Raw genomic sequence first — 22204 nt, forward strand, 5'->3', positions numbered from 1 at the left:
GCCATGCCAACTTCTTGCAAGCGCAGACCCTAAATGTTTGATATGTTAAATCACAGGACAATCAGCTGACCTCTCTCCCCTTGGATTTCGGGACTTGGACTAGTATGGTAGAACTGAACTTAGCGACTAATCAGCTCACAAAAATTCCTGAGGATGTATCTGGGCTTGTTTCTCTTGAGGTGAGAAGAGTATAAATGAACAGCTAAATGAATCCCTGCAAATAGGTGTTCTGTATTTCAGGTTTAAGCAATATTACTTTTCGGTCAAATGAAGCCAAATAAATATGTGTATGTATGCTATTTAAATAGATGTGTTGCATCTGTTTATGGTTGTTTTCAAAGGCTTTTTGAATGCTGCTCTTTAGACACTAGATGAGTGTCTGTGTAAAAAGAGTTTAGTACATATATATTTTTAACTATGTAGAAAGAAAAGTTTTCTCAACAGAAAGATGCTGTTGTAAATGAAATGGCACTGAACTCTGTTCGATTCCTGGAGAGACCAGCATGGAAGCAGCAGGAATCAGAAAAACATAATGAAATGGTCTACAGCCAGAGCTGGCTTGAATGTAGCACTGTGAACCTTGTAGGCAGCTGGGTGGGAATCCTCAGCCTTTGAGGGATAAGAACTCGTAGGTTGAAACTGCGAACTAAACCCGTTGTGTCCCCTAGTCCTGTTTCCCAAGGTATCATCAGGAGAAACAAACTTAATTGCCTTGGAGGGACATAAAGATAGAGGTGCTTGTTCGGGCAGTTGAGGGGACTTCGTAGCCTCTGTGAGTTACTGGGAAAAATCTGTTTGAAGTCCAGTAGCAAATGGCATATTCGAAACTGCCAATTTCCAGTGTGACTGCTGCTCTGAATAATTAATAATTCCTGTAGTTTGGGGCAAAAATTATATGGCAGAGTAATAGCTGTTTAGTGGCCCAGTTCCCTTTAAGTTAAGGCTGTGATTGATGTGATTGGGAAGTTAGTAACCTCTAACAACTGGATTTGCTGGTGGTCTGCTGGCTGCTGAAGCTGGAGAGCTGCATGGTCCGCAGATCCCATAGCGCTACTTTTTTTCTGTAATTAAAGAATCAAATACAAAGAACTACTTGGGCAGTGTTTACACAAAAGTGAAGGTTCCCACAGCAGTGCTAAGTCAGCTGCATTGCATGTAGGTAATATTTTCTGTTCCTGCCTTTGTTTCTTGATATGCGATTAAAACATTACTATTCTTATCGTTCTGTGTATATCGTAGCACATAAAGGAAGGCCACAGAAATACTGCTTGTGCTAATGCTGAGATGCTGGCTTTTATTAATTTTGATTTTCATTTTGATTTTTAGCATGTTTTCTATTCTGTTCCTGCCTTCAGTGTTTCCATGTTACACGAAGCTAGTGAGAGCTGGGATTGGTAGAAGCCAGGCATTTGCAACCTCGGCTGGTTTAGCAGGGAGCTGCGCGTGGCTAGGGTGAGGGTCCACATTGGGGGCTCTCTCAAATCCTTGTGTTTCAGTGTGCCTTGTTAAATAACTAGATAATAGCATTGTTCAGCTGGGAATTAATTACCTAGTGCTCGCTGTGTTGTTATGAGGCTTGATTACTTCCAAGGACTGTTAGACTCCTCCAGGGGAAAAAGGGTATACTAGTGTAACCCCTGATAACTTCCTTGTGGTATAATGAATAACTCTGTTAAATGATGTTGCAAATAAGGATGCTTTTCTTGAACCCAGGATACTTATGATTCAACTTGGCAAGGAGGATCAAAACAAGAGGATAACACTCTAGTAGGGGCAGGTGTGTGATAGGAGACCATTTTGAAAAGCCAGTGGGTATCTATCTACGCAGTGTTCTGCTTAGGTGCTCTGATCTGTATGGTTACTTGCTGCTGCTTCTAACCAAAGGGATATAGGGACAAGAGGAAGTCTTAAGCTTTTTAAGCAGGACATGGCAAGTGCAGCAAATAATGTAAAACACGCTTATGAGATAGTTATAAGGAAGGATAACAAAACGACAGGGAATTCCAGGAAGAAATTTTTTTTCTTTGGTTATTTGAAGAAATAGTGTTCTTTGTTCTGCATTTATTGTTACGTAAAATAATATTTGAAAGAATTCTGTCATAAATCTAGGTATTTGTATCATTAAAAGACTTCTACAAAATTATGTTAATCACTAATTTGATTTTTTTTCTTTTCGGCTTGCTTCTGTAACTTGAATGTAGGTAAATCTTGGGCTTCATTACTTGAAAATATTAAAATATTCTGTCTTAATCATTGTTTACTAAATGCATTGCTGAAATTCTGTGTATGGTTTTTTTTAAGGTTCTTATCTTGTCAAACAATCTACTAAAGAAACTTCCCCATGGAATTGGAAATCTACGGAAACTCCGAGAGCTAGATCTAGAGGAAAACAAACTGGAATCCTTGCCAAATGAAATAGCTTACCTCAAGGATCTGCAGGTGAAACAATAATGGGCTGAGATAAACATCTGACGTCCTTTATTTACACCATGCTGGTTTAATTACAGCTAGTTTGGTGAGGGAAACTATTTGGGACTGGACATAGAACCAAAAGTTAAGAATCTTGTGCAACGTCATCTACAATGTATTCCCACTAATACTTCAGATTTATCAGCTAATACTGAACAAACAAATATTGAAGAGTTTAACTGTTGTACCATGAGTACAATACTGCCACAGGAATAGCCTCTGATTTCAGTCATGTTCGTGAAAGCTTTTATATTTATGCAGATATTTTACTATGCACTATTTTATTTTTATGTTTAGTGGTGCTTAATAGAGGCCTGAAATGTTGAAGGGCAGAAATTTTCTTGTTCAAATGCTAGAGACTAGAACCTACCAATTTATCAGCTACATATCTTTTTACTTGCTGTCATTTGAAGCAGAAGTCATTAAGTTAATTTTTAAAAATGTTTTTTCCCTTAGAAATTGGTTCTGACTAATAATCAGTTGACCACCCTTCCCAGAGGTATTGGTCACCTTACCAATCTGACGCACCTTGGGCTTGGAGAGAATCTTCTCACACACCTTCCTGAGGAAATTGGTAAGACCCCTTTTTCTGCTTTTATGCAGTCTGCCTGAGCCAAAGCAGTTACTGACACAGAAGATAAGCATCTACTGTGCTCATAAGTAGAGGCCACACAATTCACGTGAAACTTCTAGATATGCACAACCTGATGTGAAGCATGTGCCACAGGAACAGCACTATCGGGTATGATCTTTATCTTGCTGAACTGTAGTGATACAAATGGTCTAGCTTTTTTCAGTTCTTCTGCAGAAAGCTGCCTAACACACGCTAACCTGGAATAGTGAGATTCCATTTCTCTCCAAATTCTCCCATGAGTTGTGCATTATCAGTCACTCAACTTCATAAACCTGTCATTGGAGAGAGGTCTGTACCAAAAAGGAAATATACTGGTCCTACTGTAATTCCATGGCGTAGACAAAACCCTGTGTAAGGTGTAGACAGCTGAAGCAAACGTTTCTGCTGATAGTCCCTCTGCACACACTTCTGTTTGTAGACCACCATATTATTTTTCACCTTGATGAGATAAGAAGAGGAAGCAAGGCGGAAGAAATCTACAGAAAGAGAGGGAGGAACAGGATTCTTCTTGTCTACTTGAGACATGCAGAGTAAATGAGATTCAGAGCATCTGAAACTGAGAGCCCTTGTTTCTTTTATTGTTGTTCACAAGTATCTCCAGCGCATGATTCTGAGCACTTGAGTTAAAATCTTAAAGTTAGAGCTTGTTATGGAGCGAAAAATAGTGGGAGAAGCTACACAAAGCAAAAAGAAAGTGATGTGCAGATGGAGAAGGCTGGGACACAGTCTGTCTCTCCCAGCATCTTTAGTGAAGAGCTGTTACAGCTTCTGCTCATCTTGTACGTGCCTCAGTGTGAGAAGAGCCTAAACCAGTCTAAATCTAGAGCTTTGTAATTTAGTGCGTAAGTTAGTGCAGAGAGTTTGGATGCTGTGGAAATGAGCTGTGGAATTAAAGTATGTAAGTGAAATACATACCTGAAATATGACTGCAGGAGTGCAGTTTGATTATTAAAGCTAGTTGCCTTAACAGAATAGAGAATAGTTAACTGTTTTCATATGTGACTGCTTCATCTATAGTTATCAGCTATGTCCCATTATTTCTTAGCCTTTCCGCTTGGTTGGTTTTCCATGCCTTGAGCCCTGGCTGCTGCTTTCTCTTGTGAAAGATGAAATAGTCTTTTACGTTATAGTAGATGTTCGTGGTATTTTAGATTGGAAAATGGGGAATGTTTTGAGGAGAACGTCTATGTTTGGAGTGTATTTCAAAGATACAGATTAATTTTGATATTTGATTGCGGTGGAGGAATAGAAGTCTTAAGAAAGAAGAAATTAGTCCATTTTCCGTCTTCTGGTTAATCTATATTGCAGTATCTGTAGTAAAGGCAGGTTGTAAAATCTGAATTCAGGAGGAATTTTTCACATGGGTTTGTTCCATTTAATAAATTCACTGCTGTGCAGAGGTCTCTCCTGCTTTCTTCCTGTCACACATTACTGTTACAGCTTCAGGTCTTTAATGTATAGGTTTGAATTAAATAAAAGGTCTAGCATAGATGTTTTTATAGAGATAATGCATACTGTATGGTATAAATATTTTCTGGGCCCCCTTCTAACTAGATAGCTATTCAATGTTGCCTGCAATTGCAAAGCACTTGGCTGAACAGTTACGGTGAAGTACCTCTCAGTTCTCTTATTCTGTGTATTCTCAGTTCAGTTGTTATCTAAAGAGATGTAGTAATGCTTATTTTTACAGGGAAACTGAAGCAAATTGGTTCTTGCTTAGGTTCCGGTGCTCGAAAATAGGAGTTTAGATGAGTCACTGACTCTAGCTTCTACACAGTAAAGAATCTTCAAGTGGACTTAGTGCTTCTGTGTAAAAAATTATGAATTGCATGAATCACAAAACCACTACTTTGTATTATTTTATTTTAACCAGGTACACTGGAGAATCTGGAAGAACTGTATTTGAATGACAACCCCAATCTGCACAGCCTTCCCTTTGAGCTGGCTCTTTGCAGCAAACTGTCAATAATGAGTATTGAGAACTGCCCGCTCAGCCACCTTCCACCTCAGATTGTTGCAGGAGGACCCTCCTTCATCATTCAGTTCCTAAAAATGCAGGGACCATATCGTGCCATGGTCTGATGCTAATCGGATTGTCCAATACACTGTACAAAATACAAACTGCATTAATGTTGTAATTGTCTGTATATGTATATATAATATAATATAGGTGTTTTATATTATATTATATATATATAAATATATAAATAATATAAAAAGGCAAATTTAAGACTGCATTATGTGTTTCTGCTAATAGAGGAATCATAGCCATTTAGATTTTTTTTATTCTGTAAAAATGCTTGTCTAAGTTTTCTTTGCTGAATTTGATGGAAGTTGTCTGAATAATCTGGAAATGCCAGTTCATGTAAAGCAATTGCCAATGAACTCAAAGTTTAAATTTAAGGGACAAAAATAGTTTTGCTTAGATTTACTTTCAGTTAAGAGAAATGTATAACCTTTATATAATGAACTTTTCTGTTTTCTTCCCTCTGGTTTTTTTTGTGTCAAAACCTGAAAGGGTAATGTGTCCTGAGGTTGGGATTTTCTTTTAACTTATTTTGAGATTTGAAGCAAATGGTGTTTTTTATATTGTTTACAGTCAGAGTAAATCACTGGATTTTGTTTTATTCTGATTTGCTCTGTTTTAATCAATCATATCTAGAATTTATATGCCTCTGCTGATGAATTTTTATCAACTGGTTTGTATACTAAAAACATACTTGTCAGAACAACTGGCAGGTGAAGAGGATGCAGTCAAAACAAAAGAAAAAAAAAAGAAAAAAAGAGCTTGAATTCCTTTAAGTCTTGCTTCCCTGAGTTATCAGTTGCAGGCATAACATATCTGAACTGAGCCTTTTGCGGTTGGTCTTTTCTAGCACAAGTAAACCTTTTCAGATTGGTAAAAAAGTTGAGTATACTCAGTGAAGAGCGGTTTTCACTTTGTGAAGTAACAAGTCCATGAGGTCTAACAGTACAGTTAAGTGGCAAGGAAATAATATATATGTACGTTTTTATTAAAATGTTGGGTCATAAACTACAACAGGCAATTTTAAGGATTCCTTATAGTCCTTGTACAATAAATGAATGTGTCTTACTTTTAAACACTGCAATATATGTAAGTTTTAAGGTTGGTTAACAATGTACTATGGTTTTATATCTTGACTTGCCTTGTACCTCCTTCCATTATGGAACTTCTGTGTCCAAGCACAATATCTTCACACTGTGCTGTTTTGCTGCTGAACTAAATGCACTTTTCCCCACAGCTGGGGCACTTGCTTCAAAATATTCAGTTCAGTATCCTGATTATTCTTTTTTAACTTCATTCTATCTGTTTCAGTATTAAACCAATCTATTAAAAAAGAGGCACCTTTTTCTTTTGTGCATAGATGTTGGTAGCTCCAGAGAAACACTGTAAGTAGAGGACATTCAGTTTTATCTTGACTTTCTTGGTTGTTTAAAAGGCAGAAGATGCTTCAGGGAGATGTACGCTATTGCTGCACTTGTAGGGCCGGTTGTCCTTTTCCAGGAGGGTAGGAACTCGAGGCGGTTGCATTCCACGGTTACTCAAGGACTGTCCAGTTTATACTCACTGGAATTTCTGCTGGTGTAGTGTGACTTAGAGGACTGTACCTTTGAACAAAGTAAAATCAACCGATGCCATGGGAAATCTGTTTCACATGCAGAAGCTTGGGGAATATTATTTCTGGCTTTCGGGCATACTTACACGTATTGCCTTGATTTATTTGCATTCTGTTTTGTCGTATTGTCTCTTCATTAACAAGGACTAAGTTTAAATGGAAGGCAGGTGGAGATATAAAACCTTAGAGGGCTTAAACATGCTGTAAAACTATTGTAGATGTCACTGGATTTTACTAAGTAATGTTCTGTTCTTTCTCACACGCTCTGTCTCTGTTCCCCCCCCTTTTTTTTTTTTTTACATCTACTGTAGCTTTTCAGTTTAGACTTTAGTTTATAAAAGGCTAGTTCCTTACAGTTCTGCCTGAAGTTAATCTTTCTCAGCATTAAGGTGTTAAAATATGGAGATGCTGAAATGCTCAGTATCAAGACTGTAATCTAACTTCTGAATATACTGCTAAATCTGTATTTGTGCCCTCAGGTCACTAGGGTTCCTTAAAACAAAAGTGGCGACCCCTTGTGTTATCAAGCATCTTGGTCTCATTCCCTGTCTGCTCCTCAATCCCATTTTTATCAGAGCTGACAGGATTGGATTTTAGTTTGTAAATATGTTGATTATCACCTTGTTAAGGTACATGGTTAATGACTGTATGCTTGGAGCGGACACTCTGTCACTTAAATTCTTGTGGAGAAGTCGGCTACCAAAATAGTGCTCGTTACACTTGCTTACAAACAAACGATTCTTTTTGTTACACTTATAGGAATAAAGAAAGCTATGTTTTAGTTCATTACTATATTAAAAACAGGATATTTTTTCAAACTATCTTTGTACTAGTATGGTTGTTGCAATGCCAGATGATCCTGAGCCCTGTTTTAGGAGTTTAATTTTATACATTCTGAGGTGCACGCTAATATTTTCAGTGTCTCGACAGATTTGCATAAAAGCAGTGTGAGAGAATTTCTGGTACAGGAAGAAGAATTTGAAAAGTCCTTTAAAATTATCTGAAAGTTTAAGTATTAAATGTGTGGCATGTATTGGGAATAGAGGCATATAAATCCATTTAATAAGTACATACATGGATTTATATCCAAATCTATGCACAGATCGGTATAAATGCAGCTGTTTTGATCATTCAAAACAGTCTTACATCCTGACATAAGACTTTTGCGTTTCCTAGGATGCTGGATTGTTAACTGGTGCAGTTTCTAAATTGTATTTAATGCCTGGTGATATTCAGTTGCACACACGTGCTGGCTTGTGCATGTTTAAGAATTTTGTTTGGCCTGATCAATTAAAGTATGAATGGAAAGAACTTCATCCTGACAAATGTATGAATACATACATACATATATGTATCTATATATGTATGAAAGCATAGACAAGGTGGAGAAATTAATTCTTTACAGCATCTTTGAAAACAAGATGGAGAAACAGGTGATTTCCAGATACTTGTGTTAAATCTTTATCCCTCTTGCCATACCGGGGGAAATAATTTAGAAGGGTTATTGAAAAGTGTGACAATCTCTACTTCGGATGAAAATCATGACCTTGATTGCTTGCCCATAGACAAACTATCAACTTTGTATGTGTCTGTGCCTATGTACATAAGAATATGTACATATACACATGCCCCGTAAAGATGCTGTCCTGAATCATGCCTTGATTGAACAAGCTAAATTACTGTACTATAGACTATATAGTATTATGGAAGTCCGGCAAGGTGTAAAGTAGATTAGGGATTTGTTAAATAACGAAAAGAAGGAATAATTGCTGTTGTGACTCATGTTGGTCACATATTGCGTTTAAATTTACTGAATAGAAAGCTTTCTTTCTATTATTCTGGTAATTCTTTGCAAAAGTGTTTTCTTTTCATATAAACCTATTAAATTCTGTCTCTGGCTGTCCCATATTAAGGTTCATCACCAAAGTTGTCTAGTATAAATGCAGTGGAAACGCTGCCTGTGAAGTTGGGTCACACAGCTGTGTAACTGGCACTTCTCTGTTTGCCAGATGCTGTTGGAAACTTTGAAATTCATACACCCTTTTTAAAAAGAGATTTGGGTTGTGGAATATTTGCTTCAGTGCCTCTTTTGGATTTAAGGTTTTCTCTGCAGTTTGGTCCGTCTTTTCCTAATGTGTGAGAAGGTGCATGTTCAGACTTCTTGAAGGTCGTGTTTGCTCATGTCCATGATTTAGTAAATTAGTGGTCAAACTGTCTGGCTGGTTAGCACCTAAACCCGTTGTGTCACATGGAATTCAAGTATCATCTTTAATCCTGGGAGTTTGAAAAATACCTTTAAATACCTTTTATTTAATTATTAGAAAATTTTGAGAGGTTTGTTTGGTTTTTTTTTTAAACCCCAAAAGAAATTAAATTTATGAATCAGTACAAACCCATATACAAACCCATATCAGGGAGGTCTTCATATCTGGATGCAGCTAACAGTTCCCACGTAGTCAGTATCACACCTCGGTTGTATCAAATTGGATTGCCAGAATAGCTTCTAATTAGAAACGTGCGGTTGGCAGTAATTTGCACAACACAAACTTCAAGGCACAGTAAGGACGATTACAAACGAACGATAGTATCTACAAATGGTTTTTGTTTTTACATTAGCAAAGATCTGAAAATTATGTTTATTATTCTGATGTTTAGGTCTTAACCAGGACTGCACAGGACTTTTGCTGTGGGAAAATACCAGACCACGCTAATTTTGTGGTTAAAAGCTAAACGAGAGTGTAAACAGTCTACAAAAAAATGTACTTTTAATCTGAAGTATTGTAATGTTGATTGTTATGTCTATATAAAAGATTGCCTTGCTTTTTTATAAGAGTCATTCTGTATCAATGCATTCATTATAAATAGTATATTTGTAAATAAGATGCTGCCACTGAGTCTTTTGAAAGTTTTCTAGTATTTCTAGTCTAACGTTAACTTGGATGTAAGTCGTACTTTTGCAGTGCCAAAAATTATCAAGAACTGCTTTCTCATTATATACTCATCACTCTTTAAAAGGTTGCCCACCCGCCCTAAGTACAATACAGATTTTAATGTATAGCAATTACAGGAAAGTTCAGAAGTTGCATTACAGTAACTGCTTTACTCAGCTATGTGGGCTGGACACCTTTTATAAAGCAGATGTTGATAAAATCTTTTACTTTCATTTTGTTATAGTACAGTAGGGCATATAGTAAAAAAAAAAACAACCACCAAGACGAAACCCCTTTCTCTCTGAAAGGGAAAATAAATCTTGGATTTTAGTGCAAAATACATTTCAACAACAACAAAATTGAAGAATTCCGGTGCCTATCAGACAGACACCTGCATTTAAACTTCTGGTGTAATAAAAGACAATATGACATGACATAGCTGACATGACATAGCTTTAAACTGATGCCTTTTAATTCTGTAAAGCTCATTACGATAGACAGTTTCAAGAAGGTCATGCCTACAGCATGTCCTACAAACAAAAAAATGCTAATATCCTCTGAAATCAGAATGGAAAGGCCTCAGCAGTTTGGATACGATGAGGAGGAGGAGGGCAGCGGTGTCCCTGCTGTGGCTGATCTTTAAAAACTGGAGTGGGTTCTCACAGAGTTCAGCAGTCACTCCTGCAATAATCTGAGTACTTCTGTCCTTACATCAGATCTTTTCTGATTAAAATCAGTAGAGGGGCTGATTGAACTGCCTAAAGGTCTGTCTTTGAGTTGAGTCAATCCCTGTTGCTATAAGTGATCCAGCAATCTGAGCACAAGCTAAGGAGCTGGCCAGCCTCATCACAAGAGTGATGCTGGACCACAGACCATCCCTCCCCTGTCCAACAGGGCTGAGATGTGCACAAAACAACAGCGACATGCAGTTCTTCCGGCATACTGCTCCAGACCTCACCAACCAGAGTTTGAAGGGCTTGTGAAAAGGGAAGCAGCATCTGCATCACTGCAATTAGTAGCCCTCGATAGATAAGGCAAATTCACAGAAAAAAAGTGCTTATTTTTTAAAAATTCTAAATCTATTTGTATTTCTGGCCTCTACAACATCCTGTGTCTAATAATTCTACAATATAATTATGTGCTGGGTGAAAAAGTACTTCCTTTTGTCTGTTTCAAACCACACCACCTTATTTCATTTGGTGACTCCTAGTTCTTATATTCTGAGAAACTTATGAACAGTCTTTTTCCTGATCATCTGCTTTTTACTACTCTCAAGGGTTTTTCCCATAAATGGCAGCATTTTTTCCTCTAAGTCAGAGTTCTAGTTTTTTAGCTTCTCTTCAAACAAAACCTCTTCCAATCTGTGATAATGCTTGTTGCCTTTCTCCGTAGTTTTCTAGTCCCAGCTCTGATTATTTTTCCCAGTTCATGGCCTTTAGCAAGCTGTTTTGTTCTTTGTGTACTTCTAGTTTGTGAAATAGAAGTGTAGATTGATTATGGAAATGAAAGTTGAGTGGGTGATAAAGTTTAATGCTAAACTCCAGCAGGGGATAATCCCAGTAGGCAATGATCAGATTGGGGTTTAGACTTCAGATGGAAGCCGCCCACTGCAATAATGAATTGAGTCCTCTGATTCGCTGTAACGCTGACTTTCATCAGCTCTTGCAACTAGGTATGAGAAACAAGATTATTATTAAATTTTACATAAGTATGCTGATTTAAATAATGCCAGGACTTAAAATACTCTGTCAATGCCAGTAAGAGTGCATAGTTTTGGAATACATGACTTTCGAATATTTCAGCTGGTCTTTTTAAACTGTCAAAGCTCAACATTTTCTGAAATTACTGGGAAATTTCTAGTGGTGTTTCTTTGGAAGAGAAGCTGGAGACCAACAGTGCACTGGTTGAGTTTCATTTTCCTCATTGAAGCCTTTGCAGAAAGCTGTGTAAAAAATTCCCTTAGTTTAAAAAACAAAGCAACCAACCAAACACCCAAACCAATTTCCCCTGGCCCCAGTAGCAGCCGATCATCAGTGTCAGCCAGACAGCGCTCGGCAGCCACTGGGACTGGGGGGATCTTGCTGGTCATGACGACTTTCTGTTCAGATGATTGAAGTGAGCATCCACAGATGAGCCCGGCCTTCAGAAGAACAACGCGTTTTGGCTCTAATTGAGTGAAAAGTGAAGAAAATGTCTCTTGGCACCCTATGTCCTAAAGGCTCTATTAAAGGCCTCAAAAATGTGCAGGCGACGTCTTGCGTGACTCTGGCAAGACAAACAGGTTACATGTTTGTATAGTTAATCCAGCCTAAGTGCTTCAGGACACAGCCTCCCAGCGCTGCTGTCTAATGGCAGAACCTACTTTCCACTAGTGGGAAGCTGTGGAATTAGATACCTACTGCGTGTCTCAGTGTTTAGTCTGCAAATACTGTATGAAATCCGGATGCTGGGCAACATTATATAGCTGGTGCTTTGAACTGTATGTGGTGGCAATGGCAGAAAAAAGGTGTTAAAGGGCTAGAGATGGCTGGCTTTATTACAATGAAAAGAGGCTGAATGCCTTGAAAGCTAATTTGTTTTGTTTTTGCAAGCCATCTCAGTCAAATAAAATGCATCATCTCTTTGTACAAGCCTTGCTTCACTTAGGATTGTACAACTGGGAGATAATTTGATTACCAAGATCAAATGATGATGTTTTAGAGGAGGAGCCATCTGGAGTATTTGAGTGAGCAGCTGGCAGCCTGGGCTGCACAGTTAATGATCTGACTGTATGCCTTGCAACTATTTTTTTCCATTGCAAAACCTTTTAAGAGTCTTCAGAGATCAATCTACGCCACTGCCTCTGAGTAAGATGCTGTCTGCAAAATTGCACACAAGTGTTGCCTTTTAAAAGCTCTTTCCACAACACCCTCTTTCTCTTTTTTTATTGGTAAAGTATGTCTTTGTAGAGACTCATAATGAATCCGTAATTTGCTGTAGTTTGGTAGTTGCTTTGCTTGACCTAGTAGTATCTGGTTTGCTTTTTGTCCTGCATTGTTACGGCTGCGCTGCTTAAAGTGATTTCCAAACTTCATGTGGACAGTTTTAATGGAAATACATTATTTCATGAAAAATCTTACTATGTTGTTTGAAAACAGCCATGGTAAGGACAGCGCAGTAAAACTTCTCTCTCTATGACCCAAGGTTTTGGATGCCCTTCAGCTTTTTTGGTCCTTGCCAAGTATGTTAACTGAGTGGGAAGTTATAACGGAGAAGTTGGAATCATCTGTCCTTGCCAGCAGAGCAGAGAAATCCAGTTAGGTAAGGAGCTCCTGGTCAGCGAGGCAGCTCTGATTTCAGGCTTTTTAATCTTCTCGAGGTAAAGTACTTCTTTTTAGGCTTGCTGGGCACTTCCAGCCTCCCAAGATGCCCCATCAGACAGCACCTTACAGTTCTGGTGCGGGGGACCAGGAGAGCTTCCCAGCAGCGCCAGGGAGTCAGAGGTTTGCCGGGAAGGGGCGAAAGGCCCTGGAGGAGATTCTCTGAAAGCAAGTTGAGTGAAGCGGTGAGCGGGTCCCCTGCAGCCATTGTCTCCTGGTTGGTGCTGTGGGTGGCCCACACCCAGCTGCAGCTCCGGCCCAGCCTGCCAGGCAGAGCGCGCAGCCAAGATTCTTGGGTCTGTGGCTCCACCAGATGGATGGTCCTGGAGCCAGGCCACCGCTTCCTGCGAAGAAGCTTTTGAAATCTGGGGGGGGGTGGGGGGTGTTTGATGTCGCATTAAAACAGAACCATATTTGGAAGTAGCAGAATCCTCCGTGGGAAGGAGGGGCTTTTCCAGCAGTGCCTGTTTTTTCACATCTGATCTCATCCTCTCCACTTGCGCTCTCACCTCCCATCTCTCCTACTTCAGACTTCCCTCTTTCTGCAAACAGCTATTTATCTCACCCTGGTGCCAGGAACACTGTGCTGAGCTGAAGTAAGTGGAAGAGGGCAGAAAGGGCAGAAAGAGCAAAATGATGATGTGGGGCCAATGGCTTCCGATCCATATACCTGTTGGTGCACCCCGTCCGTCTTCTGAACCTGCTTCGTATGGGTTACAAGCCCCTTTTCTCGAGTTCTGCTGCAGAATGGAGACACCAGGAGAAAAACAGGATTTGGGAACAGATGGCTGGGAGAGGGAAATATAAAAGATGGATCTGCTGCACATGGCACAGCTGTGTGTTGCTGCACAGCATCTCTGTTGGCTCCTTGGACACTTGGTTTATAGAGCCAGGTTTTTACATGGTGTCTCAGAGCCCCTGTGAAGGGTTTTGATGGCTGAGTACTTACCAGATAAATGATTTGGCTTGGGATACATGTCGAGACTCAGATAGGAATAAATTTTGATTAAATGACAATTCTGTGGCCAATCTTTGCTCCAAGCCATTTAGGAATAAAGATGAATGTCTTAGTTTTTGAAGTAACACAAAGTGCTTGGCAGTCTGTAGAGTTCTGAAATATGTGCAATGCTTAATAATACTCATTGCTTTTGCTTTAGAAAAATCCACACGGTCCCACAATTTAATTGTTAGTGAAATATTAATGAGAAAATGGTATTCTCATTTCATACAGATATTTAATTCCCCAGAAACATTTTAAAAAATTATATTTTCTTAAGATGTTTGTTGAAGTTGCCACGGTTGCTTTTTTAACACTCTTGATCTAGCTCTGCTTAAGGAACGTTGAAATTGGACTGTAGTGGGGAATTAATGGGTGATCTTCAATGACTTCAACTCCAGAGGTCTTTCCTGGCCTGGCGAGGTATCCTAGTGCTTGGAGACACTGGGAACCCTCCTCGGTAGCACCTGAGCCTCGTTCCTGGGTGGGTGGTTGATCCCATACACCCTGCCTGTTGGGCAGCAAGGAAGATCTCTTCAACAAAACAGTTCTGAGGGGCTTTGGTCAAAGCCAGTTGAGATCTGCAATGAGCTGCCTTTCTGAGGATTTGGGAGATGTTTTTAGCCTAGCCAAACTGAAGGGGTGGTGTTAAGTCTTGAGATTTTTGTTGTGCTGTTTTCCTCTCGATTTGTCTGACTGCACTGGGACTACGCCTCCGGTAATGCTTGGATGCTGTACAGCAATTTCCACTTCTTTGCCACTTTCACCCAGCAAAAGGCTTGGCCTCAACAAGCAGGAAGAAAAGTTCGGGTGGGTTCAATGCTCTCCATCCGTAGGGAACACCAGCATTTCTCACAAAGTTTGCTTTCCCTTTCAGTCCTTCTGCCCTTGCATTTAACTGGTGCTGACAGGCTGGATAGCTGAATTGTGTGTGAAATAGTAGAGATTCCTCCTTTCCCTCCCTGCAGCCATAGCTCCCATCAGTTGCTCCCATCAGAGTGGCAGAGAGTGTTAAAGACATCAAGCCTTGTGAGGATGGGGATGGCATCCTGTGCTGATAGGAGCACTGACCTGCAATATCCTTCATCTGAGTGCAAAGACAAAACTGTGGCAGAAGAATTTGCTGGCATTGCTCTGCGCGGGATTGAAAATGACTTCTCAGCAAAAAAAAAGGAAGAGAGTTTTGTTTGTAGCAGCAGAGATTAATGCTTGTTGGTATGTGCTTAGTTTTCTGTGACACTTCAGGGAAAGACATGGATTATTTTGCTCTTGAATTTTGTATTGGAGGAATTTCCCTTGCTGCCTAGGAGGTTTCCAGGGAAGAAGAGAATAGGAATTGAAAAAGCACAAGTGGAGATGTATTATGCCTCTTCTCTCAGCATCTAGTATATCAGCCTGACTCGTCTAAGTGCTTTGTCCTGATTATACATTACCACCCTCGGTATAGTATTCCCAGATAGGATAAATGTTTCCTGGGGAGAGCGCTGTTTTATATTGCTGAAAAGCAACTGATGGTGCTGAATAAGCAAATAAATCAAAAGCTGGTGTTTAAACTTAATTTGAGCCTCTCAGAAGAAAAAAGTTGTACCTTGCAATCTGCATAGACGTAATTATATTGTAGGCAACGAGGGAATGAACACAGCAACGATGAATCTCCCTCCGTGGTACATTGCATGCAGGATCTGCAAACCCCTGCAAGACTGGGAACCTCTGGCTCTGCAGAAAAGAACCCTCCCTCCTGTCCCTGCCAGATGATGAATGTTTCTGTCAGCTTTCCACTCACCTGGCTATCATCACCCTGGCCGGGAAGGTGTTGGTCCATCTGCCAGCCACAGCTCAAAGGCAGGGCAGCCCCTGGCCCTGCTGCCAGGGCTGCATGTGCTGTGTGAGCTCTCCTCTCTGGAAGCGCCCCTGCAGAGGCAGGTCCCCGCTCCTTCCCTCCCACGCGACAGATCCACATGCAAACCTTTCTGCCATGTCCAAGTGGGCAGATTGTGGCCGGGGTGTGGGATGGGGACCTGGCCTTGGGGGAAATGTCCCCTTCACAGGCCCAGTGGCAAAGGGGCAGCACGGGGAGAAAGCACCTCTAGACAGCTGGCGAGGGCAAGCTCTCCCCAGCACTGCAGGGGCTTGTAACACCAGGCTGAGTCCGCAGCAAAAGTTTTTCCTTGAAGGTATGTGACCCTTTCCAACATCATTCCTCCTCCACCCACTGTAGCCCTGGCAAATGGTTCAGCTGAGGTGGTGAAGGAAAAGCCTCAAGTCAGAACAACTCTGCTCAGCCTGACATCTTTTCCTGGGGGCTTAGCTTGGCCTGTGCCTTTAGACAAGCTGGGTTTGATCACTGGGACACTTGAGTTTTCCCTACCCTGGTCTGTTCTTCTGCAGCTGTCTTTGCTTACTGTCTCCCTGGGAGCTGGTGCTTCCCCAGGGTAAGCCAGGTGGATTTAGGTGGGAGGTGGTTACTGGTGCCTGGGGGGAGAAGCTACAGCAGCCTGTGGGTTACAGGTGGGGTGGGGGCGACAGCAGGGGGGTGGGCAGAAGGATGGGGGTCAGCCTGTGCAGAGGAGTCTTTATACAGGTCCATGATTTAGGACTGGGGGACTCACAGGGTGCTGGATGCTGCCCCCATGTTCTCTTCTGTGTCCCCAGCCCAGGCAGCTGTAGGGGTAACTGGGAGCAGCTGGTGCAGAGGTCTCCTTCCAGAGCTGGCTGCAGCTCCTGGATGGCTTCTCAGTTTTATTTGCTTTTGCCACTAGATGGTGAAATAAGTAATAAGGGAAAACTCTGAGTCTTGCTGCATTTTCTGTCAGCCTCCCTCCCTGTGAAACCACACCAACGCACTCTGCTTTCTGGGAACCTGGCAATCTCAGGTAATCCCTTGGACCTTTTATACAGCTCAGCCTTCAAGAACTGCTGCTGCCAGCCCAGCTCTTTGACCTTTTTAACTCTAGTACTGCCACCCTGGATTTGTTTAGGCACATAAACTGGGTCATAGACAGCAAACCTGCCTGATGCAACTGTGCATGGAAAGCTGTGTCCTGCTGTAGCAGCTTGCTGTGGTCCGTTTTTTGAAGGGGATGTATGATGCAATCCCCCTTTCCCATGATGATCTGAACCTGCTGAGACCCACACCTTGCCAAGTGGGAACTGCAACCTCCAGTCCCTGCTTGGCTGCTCTCTGTTGTACCCTCTCTTTTCAGAGCTATTTGCTTTGCTGGAAACTTTGCTCCGGCTGAAGGAGCTTGCTGGGGCTGTGCAACAAACTGGAGAGTTACAGCTCACCTGTGGCGCTTCTGCCTTCGCAACAGGGATTGAACGAATATTGCTGACTGCAGCCTCTGGCCCTGAGGTAGCGTCACTGTGTCAGTCTTAGATGGAGATGGTGAAGAATGGGGAGGGAAAGGGCAGAGACACATGCTCGGGCCCTAGGGAGTGAAACTTGAAAGAACGAGTTACTTCTCAGCTGAGTAATTGAATGTTAACCTCTCCCAGTTGGGAAATTAAATGCTTTAAAGTGAGGCAGCCTCAATTTTGCCTTAAATGTGGGCAGGCTCTGCTGATGAAAGGTAACTTGTTGAGCTGCAGAAACTTGATTGGTTTCATTTAGGGAAGGTTACAAGGGAAGTTAGTGGTGCCCAACCTTTCTCCTCTCTGAATGCTGGCCCGGGCACCTCTCCACATGCCCACAACTTCCTCTGAAAACCTGGTTAGAAAATCCCTTCCGGCCACTTCTGTACTGCCTCTGCTTGTGGTGTGGGCTTGGACAGCTGTTCCCTCTGTGGCTGGCTGAAGCGGCTGATGGTGGGGCCCTGGTGGCCCCGGCACCGGGAGCACGGCAATGCTTCTGGCTCGGTTATTCCTCACTGAGGCATCACTGCAGGCGAGGAGCCGGCTGCCTTCGTGCTGGAGTGGATCAGGGAGCGCCCACCAGAGCAGGGCTGCATGGGGTGACCTCTGGGAGGGAGTGGTGCCAGAGAGTGGGGGGTATTTCCTTCCCTTGCTCTGGCCGGGGATGGAAGGACTTGGCTGGGTTTTTGCTGTGTTTTGGCTATATGGTCCCATATGTATGGAAAAGCCCATCGTATGCTGGTAAAGGGTTTTACGGGAGGCAGTGAGTCAGTCTCCTGAGTGAGGGACTGACAGTGATAGAGAATTCCTCTGTAATATATTAGGGATGGTCCATAGTCTGTTTGGTTTGGGTTTTTTTGTTATGTTTCTGCCCTTATTGGCTAATTTCAGGGGGATCCATCTTGTGAGCTAGCAGGAGGGGAATCCTGGGGAGTGGGATGGAGGTGCTCCGCTGCGCTGAGGGACGGCCCCACAGGTGTTTAGTCCTGGCCACATTGCAGGATGCAGCGAGGAAGGAGGATTCCCAGCTAGGGAACTGGATAAAGAAAATGCACTTGCCTGTGCTTGGCATGGAGGAAGACATGCGTGTGTACTTGTGGATGCTACGGAGAGAAAATGCACATTTCTCTCTCCCCTTCTCTCCTAGGCATGAAGTGCCTGAGGGGCACAAGGCCAGTGACATGCAGACAGCTGTGGACGTTTCTTCTTATGCATCGTTCCTCCTCAGAGCTGAAACGAGCCTTTAATGTCGCAGAGGCCACTGTGACACCAGGCAGAAGCAAAAGAGGGAAAATAATGAATAAATAAACCAGAGGCTCGCATGAGTGCAGCCCCCATGTCTCAGCGTCACCCCTGACTCTGCCACGCTATAATCTGTAGTGTGAAAATGTTTCTCTTGGCTGTTGGCTTAGGGCTGTGCAATCAAACCCAGTAGTTAAAATCCTGCTGAACAGGGCAAGCAACCCAACTTCCAGCTAATGAGAAGAGGCAAGCAGAGCTTTCAAGCTGTTTGCAGAAAAACCACTGGAGGAGCAGGTGGTCACATTGGTTCCATCTTGTGTTGGTTTGAGCCGGTTCTCTGGAGCTGGGGGTAGTAAAGAGCTGCCACCATAGGTAACATTCAGCGTACCTCCTTTCCTTCCCCTCTGAACATTTGATACGTGGCAGCATCCCTGCTCACAAGGGGATTAGGTGCTAGCACAGACCACTGTCGCAGCTGTTTCCTACTGGTTTATTCAAATAACTTGGAAAAGTACATCCAGCAGCTGAGTCCAGACAAACTCTGTTGAAAAACATGGCTCTGCAGAAGCCGTTGTTGTGAGACCTATGAAAAGAGCAAAACCCAAACCTGCGTGCGCAGTGGCAGATGGGGAAAAGGAAGGGCTGTGGGTTTGAATGTGTGTGCAGAAGGAAAAGTACCTGGGGTCCCAGAGCAGCTGGGGGAGTGGCCAGCACAGCCACACTTGTGATGATTTTTTATTTTTTTAAAATTAATTTTTAAAATAAAAGGGAAATATGAATCACAGCATTTGAAACGCCTCCCTGGAAATGGATGGTGTGCTTGCTGTATTAGTTTGCAGTGGCACCATCATACACCCAGCAACGCCAGGTTTGCCTGCAGAAGGCATGTGCCTCTTCCACTGATAGTTCCTATGGTGTTTCTTCCTCCTGGATTTAACACAGTAAAGGAGAAAAGCATTTTTTTGTGTGACTTGGGTGCATCTCTGCATAGCTTGTGCTAGGCCTTGAGGAAAACTGGCCAACTTGGAGATGCCGTGAGGGGCTATTTAGTCGTTAGGCCACATGGTGTCATGAGCTGTGGGATTTAGGTGTGTTACCCCCAGTGGAGCCCAATTACTAAAGTAAATCTTACTGAAATACACCCTGCTTTGATTTATTCAAATATACCCAGTAGCATGATCAAATCCACAGCTACAACAAGGGCTTCCTGCCAGGGATACGTAAATATTGAGATCAGTGCAAACGAGCAAACCACAGCCCTCCTAACACAAAGAGAACTGGGACTGCTGTTTACTTCTGGTCACAGAGCACCCACGGCTCCCAACCCAAGGCTCCTCTCTTTGGTGGCTTGTGTCCAGTTGGCACAGAGCTGCTCTTCAAAGCTTCTGCTGAGAAATAATTTTGGTACCTTGTTCTAGTAGTGACCTTTCAGGCGGTCCCCTACAGGAGTCTGTCCTGCAGTGCCTTGAGCTAGCCTTCAGTTTGTCCAGGTTCTGTAACCCAGAACTAGACCGTCCAAAAACCAAGTCATAAAAAGGACTCTTCAACAGCTTTTGTTACTTTTTTCCCTGCCAGGATCTCGCTGCTCTTCTGGAAATAAACAGTTCCTGGGGCTGCTTGTTCAAAACACGCATTTTGCAGCCTTATTACCATAGCGATTCTTTCCAGAGATTATCTCCGCGTATGTGATTTGCTCCGTGCTGTGAGCAGCCCTGAGACCCCAAGAACATTTCTCAGCTGCCTCCCTGAGAAGCAGCAGGGGTGGGTGGTCCCAGTTCCCCCCACGCCGCTGGAAGCAATGCCGGAGCCGATGCGTGGAAGAGATGTATAAACATGGAAGCAGCGTGCCTAATTAATGACCTGAAACCAGCTGTAAAAGGTCAGCTTGTTTGCGAGGGATGCTCTCGAGGTACACGTGCTGAACGCAAACTTTGCTGCCGTGCCTCGGAAAGGGCATCGCTGCCCGCCCGGGACGGCGGCTGGTAGAGCAGGAGCTGTCAGAGGAGGATCGATAGCCTTCAGCCTCGCTCGTTAGTGCGCACCCAGGCTGCCCCCCTTGCCTCGCGAGCCCAGCTCTTTGCAGGGCTCTGCTGAGAAACCAGGCTGCTTTCCTGGGGAAAGGGCAGGCTCCTGTGGCTCTCTGGAGTGCGATGCCGCTGGAGAACAGGCTGTTTTCTGGACTGTCTCGTCACGCACTTGTTGACTGAGTTCAAACTGCAGAGTCCTTATAACTCATATCAATGCTGTCAGCAGCACGCATTCAAAACCTGAGCATCTGGATACAAATACCAGGAGATTGATATAACAATTTTATTTACTTGCTGTTTTTTTCCCCCCTGAAGCTTTTCTCTGTAGTCTTTCAGGGGCTACAAATTCAAGTTTCTTGCCTAATCCCAGGACTCTGAGAGTCGGGGCTTCATGAACATTACAGATTATCATCAAGCATGGTATAGGCTTGTAAAGACAGCCATCCTGTAGGACAGGGCGCACCACGGGTTGTCGTGTGAGATCTTAAGGGTCCTTGCCAGCCCCAGCAGTTTCCGACCACCTTTCATCTCAAGAATTGGGCAGAGCCACGAGATGACCTGCAGAGAAAATAAAGGGGAGACCTGGTGTTACCGAGTCACTTTTCAGACAGATCTGAGTGCTGCTGGTGTCGATAAAATCAGAGATGCCACACGTACAATGATGGTGGTGGTGTAAGGAAAGTGCCTCTGATGAGGCAGGTTTTCTCCTTCTCTGAGATGAGCAAAATGCCATCCCAGCTGTCGCTTGCTTGCAGAGAGCTCTCTTTCCAGCGGTTTCTGGAACAAACGCTTTTGTTCAGGCTTTTGGCCTCGCATGTCCCCCCCGCGCTCTCTGTCCCATCAATCTGCTTTTGCAACGTGGTGGCTCAGGAGCTATGTTGTTGGATGGGTTTAGCTTCAGGCAGACTGAGGGTGTCCAGCCACAGGAGGAGATAGAAAATCAAGGCAGCTGGTCATGTTTTGTTATTTAAATCCACTGTCTGCCTGTGGTGGGGAATGCAGCTGCTCTGCAGAGAGCATGGGGGCATGCAGGGTGTTTCCGGAAAGGGACCAGCCAGGTCCGGAGCAAAGCATCTCGGACAGCCCGTGATGGCCTTAGTGCAGGTGTGCTATTACAACTGATGTCAAACTGGTCAGAGAAGGAGTTATCCATGTCAGGCAGGGCATGGCCTGCACCCTCCCTCTCCCCAGGACCTTCCATCCAAGCAGTGACCAAGGAGGCTTCTGCCAGGGGTGATCTCAAGCCCCTGCAGATCCCACATCTGAGGGGGAGTAAGACCCGCTGCTGGGCCGGGCTACACCTCTGTCCTCCTGCAGAGTACACAGGTGTCCTGCAACGAGCAGAGGGCAGGAGATGCTCACAAAGTCCAGCATCTCCTCTGCCTCCCGCCTGGCCTTGCCACACATGTAGGTGAGTCACTTCATCCTTTGTGTCTCCACTTGCCCCTTGCAGTGCAGTCTGTGGTTATACATCGCATTTACTCTCAGAGAGAGATCTTTTGCGTGTGCATGTCAGTTATCTTGGGTTCAATTTACAGGTTTTAAGTCACTCCCTGC

General features: G+C 43.1%; 1 protein-coding gene across 5 annotated transcripts in view; it reads left to right on the plus strand.

Moving 5' to 3' along the window:
- SHOC2 (SHOC2 leucine rich repeat scaffold protein) overlaps positions 1–5330 on the plus strand; it is a 66834-nt gene extending 61504 nt beyond the window's left edge. For all 5 annotated transcript variants that reach the window (XM_075107691.1, XM_075107690.1, XM_075107692.1 and 2 more), the window contains exons 6-9: positions 57–179; positions 2302–2439; positions 2926–3043; positions 4977–5330. In XM_075107691.1, the coding sequence (XP_074963792.1) occupies positions 57–179; positions 2302–2439; positions 2926–3043; positions 4977–5185 (588 nt within the window). In that variant the 3' untranslated portion in view covers positions 5186–5330. The remainder of the gene's footprint in view (positions 1–56; positions 180–2301; positions 2440–2925; positions 3044–4976) is intronic.
- Positions 5331–22204: the final 16874 nt, after the last annotated feature.

Source organism: Phalacrocorax aristotelis, chromosome 12 (genome assembly GCF_949628215.1).
Source record: "Phalacrocorax aristotelis chromosome 12, bGulAri2.1, whole genome shotgun sequence".
Classification (NCBI taxonomy): Eukaryota; Metazoa; Chordata; class Aves; order Suliformes; family Phalacrocoracidae; genus Phalacrocorax; species Phalacrocorax aristotelis.